Here is a 17,182-nt window from a genome sequence, read left to right as displayed (position 1 = left end):
ATTCCTATTCAAACCTTGGTTGCAATGATTCCATAACGCTTTATTTCACCTCAGTTCTAAAGTGGTCTATTTTCTTTCTTCTTATCAAAATACTTAATATGGAAATATTAGATTCAGTTAAGTAAATAAATAAGCATAATGCTTCTAATAGATGAGTAACTAGTAAAAGTCTTTCTGTAGAATAAGTAAATAAAAGCCAAAATACTGGCCTCCTTAAAGACTTTTTAAAAAAACGTTAACCTCATTTATCAAACAGTTACAAAAACCTTAAAAGGGATAATTTTCTATTTAAAGATCTGTAATTTTTGAATATGGATTCAGATGGTGGGAATCCTTACATAGTATGGAACTGTTAATATTAGAGTACTAATCATTCGTCTGTCTAGGCAACCTTACATAGTCACTCTAACATAAGTAATACATTATTCACTTATTCAACTGAAAAGCCTTATGTTAAAAAAACCACGATTGTTAATAAATTCTTATTATGAGAGTAAATTAAATCATATAGAGGTAACCTGTGATAAGTGAAGAGCATTATGCCAGCTGTCCTTGCTACAACTTAGACCAAAATTGATATTATCAGGAAATTGATCCAACATATCCATTTTTCTTTCCCCTTTACCACTCAATTTACTCAGTTATTTGACTCCTCATAATTCAGAAGTTGATCCTCCAACTGTTCTTTTCTCTACCTTATATGCTCACACCCAGTGAAATTAGGAGCTAGTTTTTCTGAAAACATTGTTTGAATTTTCAATATCATAAAATAAATGAAAAAGGCCTGAGTACTCAGAAAAACACTCACCTTCATCTGGATGTATTTAAATCAAATCTTCAATAATTCTATTCAGAAAAAGAAGGTGCTGATTTGTATACAGACTAGTCTACATTTCATCAAAGGAGCCTAATGTGCTTATTCCATTATCAGTATCAAAAGTCAGAGACCTACCTCGTCCACTCCGGCCCACAAATCTCAGATCATTGAACCTTGCTACTTGGTTTTTCATAACAGCAGAGGCATTCCGGAGCTCAGCAGAATAATTTTCATCGTTACCCGCCATGACAGTAACCACAGTCCCATCTGGTACCTCTCCGAGGGCTACCACCTACATAAAACAGGAAACACAGCAGCAATAATGGCACATCAGAAAGGCTTACAAACAGAATATATTCTCATTGCAAATGCTGTGTCTTATCAGGACTTAGTGTTCTAGTCCAGTCCAGTAATGGCCGACAGGAATGAAGCATCTGTGTATGGGTTGTGATGCCACTTCAAACAGACCAATGTTTCAGGGTCCACCCATTTCAAAGGCAGGCAAAAACTTCCTTCATTTGTTGTTGGATTCTTCACAGAAAATATGTACATTTTTATTAAATCCCCATGTTAAGTTGTCCATAGGAATTATGCCACAGAAGGAAGGGGGATGCCCCATCTGCAGATTGCATCATACAGATCAAGGCACCACCTGTCTGCAGGCTTTCTCTCAGGGAGAACCCTGAGGTGTGGTCTTATCCCATCAGAGGCTAAAAAATATCAACTCTGGTCAACTCTATGGGAGAAGATTTTTAAGTGAAACCCTGGGGTTGCTGACTACATAGAGCCTAGATATCGTGTGGTCTGTTTTATCTCCTTACTTTGGGCTAGCACTTCAGCTTTTAATAACAGTATATTTACTGAAAACCCATGCTGCGGTGGGACCCAGTGTGATATCCGAAGTCATCAAGAAACTGAAGGTGAAAATAATTGATGATAAATAAGAAAAAAACAATATATACCCTTAGCCTCAGTTCTATTTTGTCTTGTGTCCCATCTGCCATCCTGGAATGACATACTTGACTGCTTAACCTTCAACAGTTAATATGAAGCAAATTAACTCAATCAAGAAAAGATCTAGATTAATCCATCTTTGGAACTAACAAACATTTTCTCTGCTCCAAGACTAGAGATAACACTTTAACCTGAGTCAGCTACCTTGCAAATGTGTGCCTTTGATTAACACAGAGCCCAGTAAGGAGATGCTGGTGCAGATCCTTCACTGTCATATATGAAACACTCCTCCTAATCCACTGCCAAGATCCTGACCCTTGGTAACAATCCTTTCTCTCAATGAACTTCCAGGACTCTATATTCAGATTATTTCCATGTCTTCCTCATTCAGCTTCCAGATGCCCTCATGGTAATTCAGCAATGACCCCAGCTAAAGTAGCCCAAAACTGTCTGACAATAACACCCCTGTGTGCTTGCCTGTCTGGTAAACCTCTCACTTATCTTTTTCTCCTTCTAGTGTTACTCCCTCCTTTGTCAAGATTTCCATAAGACAAACCTAAGCATTTAATTCCATGTTCCCAATACAATTGGCATATTACAGTAGATTTCTTACAGTGTGATAATATACACTATACCTATATTTTAGGGCTGAATTTCCCCCATCCATGAACCCTACTGCAACACCCCTTCACTATGTCCTCTCCTCCAGCCAGGAAAACAATCAAACAAAACACTTGTCAATATTTTTGTCACTCTTACTTTTCTCTTAGGCTGTTTCTCAGTTCCATTCCTTCCATTTAGTACTGTTATTCAGTTCAAAATCAATAAAGCCTTCCTTAAATTACAGGCCCCACTTTCCCCAGCCTCCCACTATACTCAAGTGATCCTCATTTCAACGTACATATATTAATATTAATGGTCTATGACTACTTTAAATATACCAGGCCAAAGCTGAGGGACTCACTCCTAGGAGTCCAGATTATATGAGTTAGGAAACTACACGAGAGAAGGGCCTTCATCTCATCTGTCTTGTTCACCACTTATCCAACCCTGCTCCCAAAAGTGTCCAGCACATGGTAAGTGTTTGATTAATTTTTTTTTTTTTTTTTGAGATGGAGTCTTACTCTATCACCCAGGCTAGAGTGCAGTGACACGATCTCGGCTCACTGCAATCTCCACCTCCCAGGTTCAAGTGATTCTCCTGCCTCAGCCTCCCGAGTAGCTGGGATTACAGGTGTGCACCACCACACCCGGCTAATTTTTGTATTTTTAGTAGAGAAGGGGTTTCACCATGTTGGCCAGGCTGGTCTTGAACCGCTGACCTCAGGTGATCCGCCCGCCTCAGCCTCCCAAAGTGCTGGGATTACAGGCGTGAGCCACCAAGCCCAGCCAGGTAAACATTTTTGAAATAAATGAAAGAGCTCCATAAAGAGCCCCACTTTGCAGAGACAGAAGTCTGGGGCTACCCACTAAAACTCTGAGAGGGCCAGTTAATGATGAGTCAGCACCCCTTGCTAACAGCAATGTGCCCTTGCCCCCAGCTCGTTTTCTGACATTGTTTTCATCCCAGACGAGACAGAACCATGCTGCCTCCCCTTTCCCTGGAGTATACAGTTATTCTCAATATGAGAAGTCTCCTGGGTCAAAAGTAAAATCCCTTGAAAATAAGACTTCCTCCCTGTGTACTTCATCTCATACCTCAAGCGGCTACTGAATACAGGTAATGCTGTACTCCTGATGGAGGCAATGTGCTTTTCAATTTTTCAAATTCACCATGCCAAAAATGTGAACATTTGAAAATACTGCAATAATTGACTACATTTGCCAGGATTCATCTGAATGTTTGACATTTTGTACACTCAGCATATTGTATTTTAACACCTGCTGTGTGGCTTTCTATGTCAAAGTAAATATGGACCCAGTAAGCATATTAATAAAGGCAGGAGAAAAGTTGTACTGTTTAGAAGAGAATGAATATACCAAAATCAAGAGGCTCCACTTTTTCCCTACTTCTGCTACATATCTGCTATGACCTCACACAAAATAACTTCATCTCCAGGAACCACAGTTTTCCAATATGAATTGGAAAGTCTGCAAAATGTAGAAGATACTATATAAGTATAGAGTGTAATTATAATGATGTGCTTTTTGTAAGATGAGGAGGGTAACACAGTGTTCTGTTCCAAATCTGCTGTCTGTTAAACATAGGCTTTTACTTATAAGCATTCTTAAAGGGTTCAACTGAATACGTACTTCCTCACTTCATGTTCTGAGATGTTCTTTGATGTTGTTGAGAGATACAGGATGACTGCTAGTGGATTTCACTCAAGTCTGGCTACATTTCCGAAAAAAAAAAAAAAAGCAATCTGCCCCAATATAAAGGTTTTCAAGAGCTCTGGGACATTATTATTTTACTGCATATTTTTAACATAATGGATTTTTTTTTTTAGTTAGAAGAAATGGAAAATTGATTCAATATGGGAAAATATGAAAGAAAAGATCCCTAAGAGTGAAATACATAAATCCATTTTACTGTGCTTAAGCAGAATAATAATGACCATATTCAATATTGGTGTGTTTTACATATCACATTTTACAAAACAAATAAATAATCACAAGTTGTGTGAGCCTTCTATGAGGCTGAGAGCAAGACCTGAAAAAAAATGCTAATGCAATGTAGTGACAATCTTTCCTGTTAAAGCTGAACTCTAGTTTAATGGCTAAATATATTGGGTTTTTTTCTGCTCTTCACTCTACCAAATCAGATTGCCCGATGTTTTTCTGAGGGGGAAAAAAGGCTGGGAGTTGGGGGAAGTACTGTATTTGACTTTATATCAATCAGAAGTATAATTATATGTTTGAGAGGTTTTTTCTTTAAGTAGATCTCTGAAGCTAAAAAGTTTCCCTTGGAGATTCTCAACTGTGTTTATCTAAAAGAAAACCAAAAGAATCAAGAAATTTTTACACATTTCATCTGTACCAAAACCAAGCAATGGAAAAACATTTGAAGGGGTAAAGCGCAGTCAGAACTCGCTCTTTAACTAGTTAGGAATAAGCACAAATTAAAATTTGCTTCCATCCTACCCAATACAAAAGTACTGCTCTGCAAAGAGTAATTTGTGATGATCTTAACAATTACATTTCTAGGTGTTTTTAAAATATAAAATCTACAAATTCAAGAAACTTCATAAGAAAAGGAGAAGTAATTTTCTGTCCTGACATTTCAGAATAGAGAAAGACGTTCCTTTATTTAGCGCACCTCACCATAACTAGCATTTAAATCACATGATATGTGGCTTGCACAAAATAAAGTAGAAGGATATTTAACTGTAGTAATGCTATTGAAATTTTGTATGAGACTCCTTATGACTAAATCTGTGAATCACTAAAAGAAGAAGAATGGAGAATTAACTCAAACCCTTAAAACAGTTTCTCATCTTTTTATATGGAAATTAAAATTGCCTATGACATTTCCATGGACAGAGGTCTAGTCTTAACTAATCAATTACTCTTATAGGCCAACATAATTTGGGACATTGTACTTGAGGTATAATTGAAATATAATTATTTTTCAAGATAAAATCTGATCAAATCTTTCTTTGCAATAAAAAGAGAAGTGAGTCTAATTGCAAAAAGCAAAAATGTTATTCTATCACAATTATTTAAAGATAACTTCAAATACAGTATCAAAACATTTCAACAAATACTACAGTTAATATTTTGAATTTATCCTAGAACTTAGGAAAAGCCCATTGAATTCTAGAGAAAAAACACAATATATCATTTCATAATTTTAAAAATATATACGTCAAAGATAAATTTTGATAAAAATTATTTCAATTTAAAGCAGCAATTTGTGGGCCATGTATCATGGTGGTTTAGATCATCTAACAATAGATATTCTGGAATTTTGAAAGGATACAAACAATAATGCCAAAGAGGAAAAAATAATGAAAGATATCTACCATACCTATTTTCAAATATTTAATAGAAGTTTTCTAAAAAATTTTATAAGTATTTATTTTCCACCTGAAATTCTTTGTTCCAACTTCCTTACTTGGAAGTTTTATATATTCAGTCCCAAAATATTTAACTTTAAATAAGTTTTCTTGAATTCAAAGGCATAACACAAAAATGTGTCTGTCTTCACACAACTTGAAATCTATTGTGATTTACATAATTTTGCATAATAATTTATATTAAGGTTAATAAGGATTTAACAGGCTTAACAACCTATTTTCCCTAGTTTAGATACAATGAGATTCAAAAAATATAAACATAAAATCTGATCATTAACTATGTAAGAAAAATACTACTCACTGGTGTCAAGTATTTACTAGTTGTATATTTGTTTTCGAAGAGAGGAAAATGGTTAGTGATGCCAAAAATTTATTTTCAAACAGAAATTGCTCATTTTGAAACCCCTCCTTTTGACAAGCACTGAAAGGTATTATTAAACGTACAGAATTAACTATGAGTGCTAGATTTTATATCTAAAAATGTGGTTTCTTTCTTTAACACTGCCAGAAAAACATATGATACTGATAAATATATATAGTCCAGTGTTCTCTAACTTCTTAAAACAGCAGAATAGGCTTGAACTACTTTTAGTTTTAAAATATACATCTGGACTTATAATTTCTGCACAGTGTTTCAGCTTGAAGCTATTTAAGGCAACTAAGTTATGAACCCTGAACACCAGGCTTCACAGTGGAAATGCTGACAGACCCCTAACTAAAAGGGTGCTACTGGATGCAAGGTTGACACGCTCTCTCCACCATTATCTGACCATCAGCTAATGAGCTGAATTTGCAAATTACTTCTTTGTCACTAGAATTATCTAGGATAGAAAGGGTCTGGGATCCTCTAATAGTATGCCTTAACTATTTTAAGGTTTCAGTGAGATACACCTGAAAATGTTAAAAATATTTATTTCTGTTTCCTTGACACCTGGGGGGACCGAACATTTCAAAACTGCAGAACTTTGTTAAAAATACAATGTTAATAAACAACTTTATGTAAAGTATACTAGTTGTTTTTGCATTTTTACATGTAAAAATAAATAAATTTTATATCATCTCGAAACAAGAGTAGATGAACAACGCTAATACATTCTTAATGAAATAGATTGCCAATATTGTGTTTAAACACGAGTTTAAACTGACATTTCAAAACAGTCTATTGAATTCATTTCTGATTCTCTGCGGTGTCAAGCTCAGTGTGACAGATATAAAATATGGGCTCAATAAATATTGTATTGATTTGAATACCAGACTTCACAACAAATAAGTTGTGTGTGTGTGTGTATGTGTGTGTTTAAATCCATTTACCTATCTGCTATTGACCTGACAACCACTATAACCTATTTTTTACATAGCTCTAAGTATCATGGCCAAATTGCTGTCACCACTTTTAAAAGGGAGACTTCTTCATATTATTTCTTCATTGCAGATGTATTTGATTATATTGTAAGAGTATAGAAAGTCTAGTGCTCTCAGGCTTTTATTCCAAAAGTAGGGTAAAGAGAGGTTGTCACAATCTAGATGTTCCAAACATCCATACATTTTTTTTCAACAGAGTATTTTCTATACTGAGTAAATCTTAGCTATCACCCACTTTTTGAATTCTGTTTAACACAGGTATGTTGATAGAAAGACATTGACAGTCAGGTTTTAGGTTAACTCAATTCGTTATTCAATTGATAATGAATTAAAACAGTCAATTTAATATGGTCTTGTTACCTACGGTCTGTTTACTGCTTAAGATACAAAAATGTACTCTGTGTAATTAACAGGTTGATTAATAACAAAGAACAAAATTTATTTTCAAAATAATTTTTAAAGGGTGGTAGTGAAAAATCTTAGATGACAGCCAAAATATCTGAGACTAGCTCAAGCTAAAGTGCAAAAAACAACCTTTCCATCCAAAATGCTCATGTTCAAATCAATTCAGTAGCATAAATGCAAGAGAACAGTTCAAGATAGACCTTAAATATGTTTAGCAGAATGGTATACGGAACACTTTAAATATGTAAGCATCTGTTCTTATATTTTCACATATTCTGATTTGTGGCATTGTGTAGACAAGATATCTACTTATTTGTATTTTTTGCTGTTTTCATCCAGGTTTGGGATTTTTGGGGGCTTTTGGTTTGGGGGATTGGAGGGCGTTGGTGGAAACAAATTTCCATTCTCATATAAGACTAATTTAAAAATTCTGGGCCCTTGGACGATGGACATTGTAAAAGATATATATTGTATGGAAATTTAAATTTATACAATTCACATGTATTCTGAGCTTTTCCTATTTCAAGGAAGCAAACATTAACCTACAAAATGGGTGGTTTATAAAAGGAGAAATGTGACGGTTAAAAAAAAAAATTTCTTGAGCCAACTGCAAAATGAAACTTGCCCCAGAATGCAACATCCCCTTTCCATAACAATTCATTCTGATTTCTTTTCTGATATAAGACCTAGCGAGATAACCAGCTCTAATTGACTTGGACTCCTCTTTCTTTCCATCCCACCCACACACGGAATCTGAATTGGTGCGTGGGGTGGGGGTGATCAACAACTGGGAACTGTCAGTGGCCCGTGGGAGTTTGGCCCCAGGGTCCCCAGTGGAGAAACTGGCATGATTCCTCCCCCAACTTTTTTTTTTAACCTCCCCCAAGGCCTTGCTTGCCCTGCTCTCCACAGACCTCAGAACCCAGGGGACCCAGGCCCACCTACTCAAGTTCAGAGGTTAGCAAGGGCCCAAAGCACCTTTATGAGAGTGCTCATCTCCACTTCTGGCTTACCACCCCTGCATCCCTGGCGTCTTGCGAGTGTGGACAGTCCTGCGAGTGTGGACAGCCCGGGAACCCGTTTCCCCATCAACCCAGTGTGCGCTGGGCCCTGGGGGCTCCGCGTCTCCCCCCTGGAGAGGGCTACCCCGGGAAATCCGGATCGGGTTATGGAGAGCCATCGGGCTACTCTGAGAGGCTCCAGATCCTAAACCCTCAACCTGTGGAGCACCTGCCTGCGACTCCCGCGGCTGCCACCCGCCCTCAAACTAACGGGCCGGGCAGGCACAAGAGTCCGCGGGGCGCGCAGAGGCCGCTCTCAAGCCTTCGAGCTCACTCCGTGCTCAGGCCACCGGCAGGAGCCTCTCACCACCTTTCAGAAGCAGGAGGGATCTTTTTTATATTTAAGTCCTTTAAAAATAATAATAAAGCAAAAATACAAAATTTCACCTCCGTTTTCAAGTTGGGCGAACTAAAGTTGTTCCACAGGTTTCCCTCATCCCGCCCTGGCGGGGCGAGGCGCAAAGCTCGGTCCCGGCTGGAAGAAGCGGCCCGAGCTCCCGCCCCGTCCCCTGGCCCGCGCCTCCCAGCACTCGAGGGTTCAGCGCCCAGGCCCCCTGAACGCCCCCGCTTCGGGGCTCGCGGACGTCCCAGCGGCCCCGCCTTCCTCCCGGTAACGGGATCTGGCGCGGGTCAGCGAACACAGCAAACGCCCCCGTCCTGACACCCCCTTCTCTGGAGACCCTAGGTTTGTCCAGGACCCTCCCGGGCACTGGTAGCGCAGCCCGCGCGTCTCAGTCAGCACCCCACGCCCAGCCCCGGGCACTAATGCCCGGCACCGGCACCCCACGAATCCCGGCACGGGAGGCCGGGAGGGACCAGGACCGCTGAACTCTGCGGGTCGGGGAAGGGGACGCCGAGACCTGAGGAGGGGCGTTTGGCTGTGAGGGAAGCGGGTGAGAGCGCGCGGAGCCCCAAAGAGAGGCGGCGGGGGCAGCCCGCAATGCGGCCAGGCCGGGATGTCCCGGGAGGAGGACGCGGGCGCCCCAGGGGACAATGTCGGGGATCTTCGCCCCCGGGAAAGGGGCGGGGTGGAGCAAGTCCGCTCGCAGTGCAAGAGTGGGTACTTTAGGGATCCTGGGAGAAAGGGAGACGGCGCGAAGGAGTGAGTGAGAACCGAGGCCGGGCAGGAGGCATGAGGAGTGATGAACGGGTCAGGGGGACTAGGGCTGAAGTCGGGGTGGCAGCGGGCACAGGTGGGAGAGGGAGGGATTTGCGCGGAGGGACTGAGCCCCGAGCCCGCCAGGGCATCCGGAGGGAGAGGCCTGGCCAGGGGTTTCTGGGGTTAGAGCCGCCAAGGCAGGAGGTCTTGGAGGACGTCAGGGGCCCAGCCCCGTGGGCAGGAAGACACCGGCGGGCAGGTTCCGCGGCTCCCGGCCGGGGGCGGGGGGCGGTGTAGCCTCTTACCTTGAAGGCCACGGGCAGGGTCTTGTTGCAGCGCCAGTGCGAGGGCAGCACCGAGCACAGGAAGTTGGGGCTGTCGGTGCGGACGAGTTCGGCCGGGTGGTCGGCGATGATCTCCACCATGGTGCGGTTGTCGTGGGGCGGCCGCAACCGGGGCACTGCAGCTGCCGCCGCCGCAGCCGCCGCCGCCGCCGCAGCCGCCGCCGCCGCCTCCTGCTGCTGCTGCTGTTGCTGCTGCTGCTGCTGCTGCTGTTGCTGCTGCTGCTGCTGCTGCTGCTGTTGCGCAGCCACCACCGGGCTCACGTCGCTCATTTTGCCGGGCTGCAGGCTGCTGGAGGGGGGGCTGAAGCGCCGGCTGGTGCTCGGATCTACGGGAATACGCATCACAACAGCCACAAGTTAGCGAAGTGGCCGGGGGAGGGGGAGGAGGGTGGAAATGAGGGGCAAGGAGGAAATTGGGGGGGTGAAGGCGAGACGGGGGGAAAGAGGATGGAGGTGATGGGGCTGAGGAGGTGAGAAATCAAGTTTGATGAGGCCGACTGCCGGGCGGAGTCTGATGGGCCAACAGAGTCTGGCGATGCGGCGCAGTCGGGCTGGCGGGTGGGGAGACCCGGGAGGCGCAGATCTTTGCCGGAGCCTTTGGAACACCCGGGGTAGCAGCTGCGAACGGGCGCGGGGGTGTGTTTGGCCCGGGGAGGCGGGGGACTTGAGTTTGCAGCTTGGAGTGGGATCCCTTGGGGCACCGCGTCCTGGGTGCGCTGGCGCCCCCTCCCAGTTCGAGTCCGGTGGTGAAGCGGTGTGGGTTCAGCAGTCCAGCCCCGGGGCCGGCATTGCCGCGTGCAGCCCGCCACCGCCGCGCCGCGCCGCGCCGCGCCGCGCGCTGCTACCCAGCTGCAGGCGGCCGCGCCTCCGCCCTCCCGCGCCGCCGCCTCCGCGGCGGCCGCCGCTCCCCCCGCGCCAGCTGCACGCTCAGATTCCTCCCGCGGCGGCTGCCAGCCCGGCTCCCCGGCTAGGCTCCTTCCTTTCCCTTCTTTTCTTCTCGCCCTCTCACCGCCACCTCTTTGCATCCACTCCCTCCTGCAATTTGCAAAGCTCCCCTGTCTCTCGCGCTTCAAGGTGCCAAGAGGTAAGTCGTGGGCAGCGGATCTCGGGGCAACGAATCTCGAGCCTGCGAATCGCAGCCGCTGCCGCCGCCAGCCGGCCGCGAGAAGGAGCCCCCCGCGCGCCGTGTGCAGCTTCCGAAGCCGAGAGGCGGCCCCAGACTAGGGACAATCTCGCCTGGTCGCGTCCTCTTGCTCTCCCCACCCCTAGGACAAGGAACCCCCTCTTTGTCGGAAGAGATCGAAGCCGAGACACCAGAGAGCCCCCGGCTGATCTGACTGTAGCTATTTTTCGTTGTAACTTCAGGAGAGGAGGAAGGAAAATTCTTGAGCGTCTGTGCTGACTTCTCAGCACTCTTCACCCTCCCACCTCCACCCCCACCTCTGTCTGAGCGACTCCCAAGGGAAAAAGATTTTGCAGGGTTTCGGTGTTTTTTGTTTTAAGTGACACAAAAAAAAATGAGGGGGGTGGACGGAGATCTAGTCAAAATAGTTTTTAGGAACTCAAGTACATAGCTGGATATTTCTTTTTTCTTATATATTCAATCTTGTCATTCCTAGAGAACAAGAATGAGGTGTGTGTTTGTTTGTTTTTGTTTTAAGGACTGAAAAACTGTCAGCTTTGTGATTAAAATAAGTTGCAAAACCCTTGCTGGGGAAAAGCACCAGCCGTTTTCCATGAATTTAAATCTTTTATTAAGTCTATTCTACATCTAAGACTAAGTTTCGTGTCTGTCTTCCCCAGCGCTCACGGGAAAAAATTAAAAATACGAACTAAAAAATTCAAAATGCTTCCGTGGCTGTTTATTTATGTATTTATTTCCTAGTGTGGGTTTAAAAAGCGACTTTGGATCCCCCAAAAAGTTGTGGTCGAGAGGATGAAGGAGCGCGGAAAAAAAGCGGCACTTTTTACCTAAAATGTGGTTTTTGGAGGCTGGGATTTCTAATGATTAGGTTTTTGTGGTTTATATAGACACGACTCTGGCTAAGGCTGATGAGAGTCAGAGCACGTGGGTGTCTACGACCAGCCTCAAACTCTGAGCCTTCAAAACAAATAAAACAATGTGCTGCGCCCGCAGAAGCCGGGAAATCCGCTTGAGGCTATTACACCCCAAGAAGGGGGCACAGGGCCGTTTTACCCTCGGCGTTGTGTACTATTACGTTTCTTGCTTATTACCAAACTCTTTAAAGCCTTCCAAAGCTTGAAAACGTGTTTGCGAAAAAAATCACCAGTTGCCAAAGTTTCAAAGATTCCTAGTGGAGTAGCTGACACAGTAACAAGTGATTTTATAAAATAAATGAAGAATTAGAATGCCTCCCCCTCGAAGCATTAAGGAAGAAAGATGGTTGGGTCATCTCTCACGCCCTCCCATCTTATTTAAAGCAATTCACGTACCCATTACTGGGTGTTTTTATTGCTCAGTGCAAACGACTCCCTCACCCTCGTAGCGACCTGCCACGACCCTCCCTGTCTGGTTTTAAAGCTTTGCTCCCACTCGCTGAGCCCACGCCCGGGTCTGCGCCCTAGAAGGGGCCTGGAAGGGCTCTGAGAGCATGAGGGGCACGGAAGATGGGGGCCTGGTGCCAGTCGCGGACTCTGGAGCCCTTTCGAGTACAAGATGAGCTTGGGGGGCTGTGGTTGCGTGACTCGGGATCGCCCCGCTGAAGAGATGCGCGGGGGACTGAGGGTCTGCCAGACCGCGGGAGCAGAGGTGAGGGTGCGGGGTAGCCAGGTGTGTGCTCTCGAGGGGTAAGGATGGCGTTCAGGGGATACTACCTGTCCTTCCTAATTGGGGCTTTATTTTTACCTGCCTTTCCTCCATGCACTGCTCCACGCCACCCTCGTCGGTCTTTCCCTTTCACGTTTCTCTCCACGTTCCTGCCTCTTCCCCAAATCCCTCCACAGACACTAGCCCCGAGCCGCGCCCCTCCCGCCCCAACAGCCGCCTGCCACTGCCACCCTCGGTGACTCCGAGAAGCGATTCTGCGCCACCGGCTATGACACCTGGTCCCCAACCTACTCTTCGCGCCCGGCCTGCTGGCCTCCCAGCCCGGGCGCCGCCAGGGTGCGAGAACCCATTTAGCCAGACCGGACGAACTGGAAGCGCAGCCAGGAGCTGAGCTGGCTCCTGCGCGTGCGATTTTTAATTATCTTTTCGGTCACAGGGGAGAGCTCTAACCCCGGGCACCGCCGCGTCCCCTGCGTGCACAGGTCTCTCGAGTCCCACAGGCGGCCGATCCGGGAAGGGAAGCCAGGCTTTCGCTTCAAAAAAGAGAGAGAGAGACTGCATCCATTGCTGTCCTACCTTGCACATCCACTCGTGCACTTGGACACACACTCTTGCACGTCCACACGCAGACACACATAAATACATACACACTCATACAAGCATGGCTTTTTTTTTCTGCCTTTTTTTTTTCTTTTTAGGGGGCTAGTTTTACTTTGGGCATGTTGTGCCACTGTCTAACAGAGATCCCTGGCTCGTTTTTTGTTTTTACATCTGTGGGGGCTGCAAAGGGGGGAAGAAGTTATGGGAATTGATTATTTCTATGGTAAAAGTGAGATCAAAATTCCATAACTACCATGGTGGGTGATATGCCACCTTCTCTGGGATTGTCCTCCTCCCAGGAAGTCCACAGAACAGAGAACTCCTGGAACTTTGAAGACAATAAGAAACAATTAATATTTCAAATATGGACCACCAGAGGGGCTTTCTAAATAAAAAATTCTAGAATTGAATTTAAGAAGTTACCTTGGGGACTTTTCCTCCTTTTTTCTCCATCACTGTTTTGTCCTTTGTTCTATTTGGTGGATAGCAAACTATGCAGGCCTCAGTGGTTGGGGATTTTAAGGGCAATTTAATCAATAGTGAGATTATTTATTTTAATTAATCATATCCAGTAACTCAGCTTTATGGCCTTTCTCAGTATCCTTCCTCCATTTCACATTTCAGTGGAACTAATATAAGCAGCTCTTGGAAGTTACTAGTCTTGGATCTCTTAAAATATCCTACAGTTATTTATAATGTGGAAATGAAATTTTCCACTGAATACCCTAACAAACGTTTCAGGTATCTGGCACAGTGGGTTTTCAGTCTCCTTTCAAAAACATCCTTTTGCTGAACATTCACACTTTCGACTGGAACTGACTGAGCCTGGAGCTGATGATGTCTTGGCTCTGAGCATTATGCTTAAAGAAAGAAAACATTTTTACAGACCCCTAAACCAAACCTCTCCTGTTAATAGTAGGCACATAGGAAAACCATGAGGTTTTACATATGTGTATTTTGTGCTATAGTTTGCTTGATGTCATCTTTGGGTTTAGATTTTCTACATCAAAATGTTCGAAACAGATCACCCACCCTATTTCTCTTCAGAAATATTCATCTTTTCAGTTGTATGTGATGGCACTAAAAAGTATACACTTTTTTCTGAAAATGTGGCAACTCTGGAAGATACAAACATAATCCCAACCACCACTCCCTACCATGTCCTTTAACATTTAATATAACTGCTTAGTAACAACACCTGACAATTCTGACTTTCTAGACAAAGAAAATGAGATGTGAAGCAGTCAGGTTATTTATCCAGTCAAAGAACTGACTGGGAACAGAGCCCATAGTCCTTTTATCCTGGTTTCCTGTTCTAACCCTCATACATTATTTTATATATACTTGTTATGATGAAAAGTAGAATAAATCCCTGTAAAATCTTAAAATATTTTTCAATGGACCAGCTAATAAAGTGGGAAAACCAATGGAAAATTATGGGCACATTGATGATCCCTAAAGCTTTGAATGTCTCATATGGGAAAACTTTATAAACAGAACGATCTTTAGAGAATTTTCGTTTGGACTGTGATTGACAGAAGGTTACTCAGCCCTTGAAGAAGCAGCATTGCCACTAGACCAGGAGTCGTCATACTATGGCCCATGGGACAAATATGGCCTAATGCCTGCTTTTGTATGATTCTCAAAGATGTTTTTTGCATTTTTAAATAGATGAAAAATTAAAAGAATAATATTCATAGTACATGAAAACGATATGCAATGCAAATTTCAGTGTCTGCAAATAAAGCTTTATTGGAATATACCTATGGTCAGTCATTTGTGTATTATCTATAGCTGCCTTCACCTAAAGCAGAAGAATTGGGTAGTTGTGACAAAGACTGTACGAGTCACAAGGCCTAAAATATCTACTGACTTTTTACAGAAAAGTGTGCCAACCCTTGCCCTAAAGTGAAAGGGATGCAAGACCGTGGAGGAGTGAGATAGCAGAAAAGAGTAGATATTTTATAAAGATACTGGAATGGGTGTGCATGTAGTTCAGATTAGTTCTCTAAAAGTGAACAATGTAACATTTAACTTATTCTTTTCTGCATAAATTGTTAATTAGATTAATATTTTTCACTTAATAACTTTGGAGGTGCCAAAACAGAAAGAAAAGAATGAGGAGCGAGTACATTTTCACAGGCTCCTTAAGAACAATTTTCTTACACATCTCCATATGTCAGCATTTTCCATTGTCCCTAAAATATAGTGAGAACACATTAACTGCATAGATGAAGAAGAGTGAAGAAACTCTCATGTAGTCTGAACATAAAAAATAGGTAAGGCTTTAGTAGGTTTATTCCAACTGTGTTGCACATGATTACACAAGAAACTCAATGAGCTTACCAAGAATTTTCTAGTATACAATATATTCATAAGACCTATATACAGTTTTAAGACAGTTAGCTTAGTAACTTAAGTGATCCCAAAGCTTTTTGACGTATTTTTTCCATTTTACTTTTTATACCGTTAAATACTGTCTGATTTGTTTTAAGCTCAGTAAATTTTTTCCATTGTCAATGGACCTATAATAATTTGCATGGCTGTAACAAGAGATGAAATGTTTGTAGTGGAGGACTTAGCATCATAAACCTTTCCTTGTTGTTTTAGTTAGCATTCCCAAGGGCCATGTTCAGGCACTTACAAGAGAGTACAGTGTTGTCATAAAAAGGCTGACACTTGCCATATGACCTTTCAGAACTACATTCATGGAGCATCTGTCTAATTACTCTTCAGGCATGGTACTGACTAAAGAGGTATATATTTTGTTTGACTAAAATACCAACTTACTAAACGACACCCTAGTTACCTTAAGAAACCAATGTAATTTCTAAAAAGAGCCTAATTCATTACCCAGGAGTCAGAGAAAACTAATTTTCTCAAATCAGCCCTCTGGTATTTTGGTGTTGGCAATTGTCCTATGGCAGTAGCAGTGATCTTTGAGCAGCAGTGGAATGTTATATATAAAAGTTTACAGAGGTCTGTGATGAAACTTCTAAGAACACCCTAAAATTAAAGATTTCCTGTAGTAATTCAGCCATTCTTTATCCAGCTGCTCACATATTGCCTTTAAGGCACCAACGAAGGTGCTATCCTATTCTAATCTCACTGCCGAAGGTTCCAAAGTTTCACTTTAGGCATTAGAGCAGTGACTTCAATTATTTGTCCCCTCCCTACACCCTGCCATCAAAGTGAAAAATGTAAATCATAACACTCTCAGTTCATCTAGTAAAGTACCAAAAATGTCAACATTTGCACAGTGTGAGAAATTTGAATCACAAACTAGCAAAGTAAGAAAAAATAGAACAGAAAAAAATAGAATAGTAAGAGTTCAACTTGGTTCTATTAGCTGCAATCCTAGGGGATGCCAGTTATTATAAGTCACCATTCTAAGTTTTTTGCTACTCTGGATTTCATACTCAGAAACTCTTCTGTCAGTGTTTTTCCCCATGCTTTTCTAAACTAGACTTTTCTCAGAGAAAACAATTTCTTCTTCCCATCTAGTCATAATCAATTTCTAAAAGCAATGACTCATCTTTTCTGACTTTAGATGATTCTCCTGAATTATCTTCGTTATTGGCAGGATCTTTTCCTGACTCATATTCCTATTAGTGACAATATTTCTTCCAAATCATTTTTCTTTCCTAGGTGTGCCAGTTATCGGTTTATTGTCTCGCAGCTCCAAATTCACCTTTTTTTACCTGCTCTGTGAAGATGAATCCGGATCCATTAA

At 42.8% G+C, this 17,182-nt stretch overlaps 1 protein-coding gene across 7 annotated transcripts in view; it reads right to left on the bottom strand.

The window, feature by feature from the left end:
• Window positions 1-17,182, bottom strand: part of RUNX2 (RUNX family transcription factor 2) — a 347,192-nt gene that overhangs the window by 237,446 nt on the left and 92,564 nt on the right. For all 7 annotated transcript variants that reach the window (XM_063666238.1, XM_063666237.1, XM_063666239.1 and 4 more), the window contains exons 3-4: window positions 10,023-10,387; window positions 953-1,109 (exon numbers count right to left, since the gene is read on the bottom strand). In XM_063666238.1, the coding sequence (XP_063522308.1) occupies window positions 953-1,109; window positions 10,023-10,387 (522 nt within the window). The remainder of the gene's footprint in view (window positions 1-952; window positions 1,110-10,022; window positions 10,388-17,182) is intronic.

This window comes from Pongo pygmaeus, chromosome 5, assembly GCF_028885625.2.
Source record: "Pongo pygmaeus isolate AG05252 chromosome 5, NHGRI_mPonPyg2-v2.0_pri, whole genome shotgun sequence".
Classification (NCBI taxonomy): Eukaryota; Metazoa; Chordata; class Mammalia; order Primates; family Hominidae; genus Pongo; species Pongo pygmaeus.
Note: the sequence above shows the minus strand (reverse complement) of the source record. Positions and strands in the feature narration are given on the sequence as shown.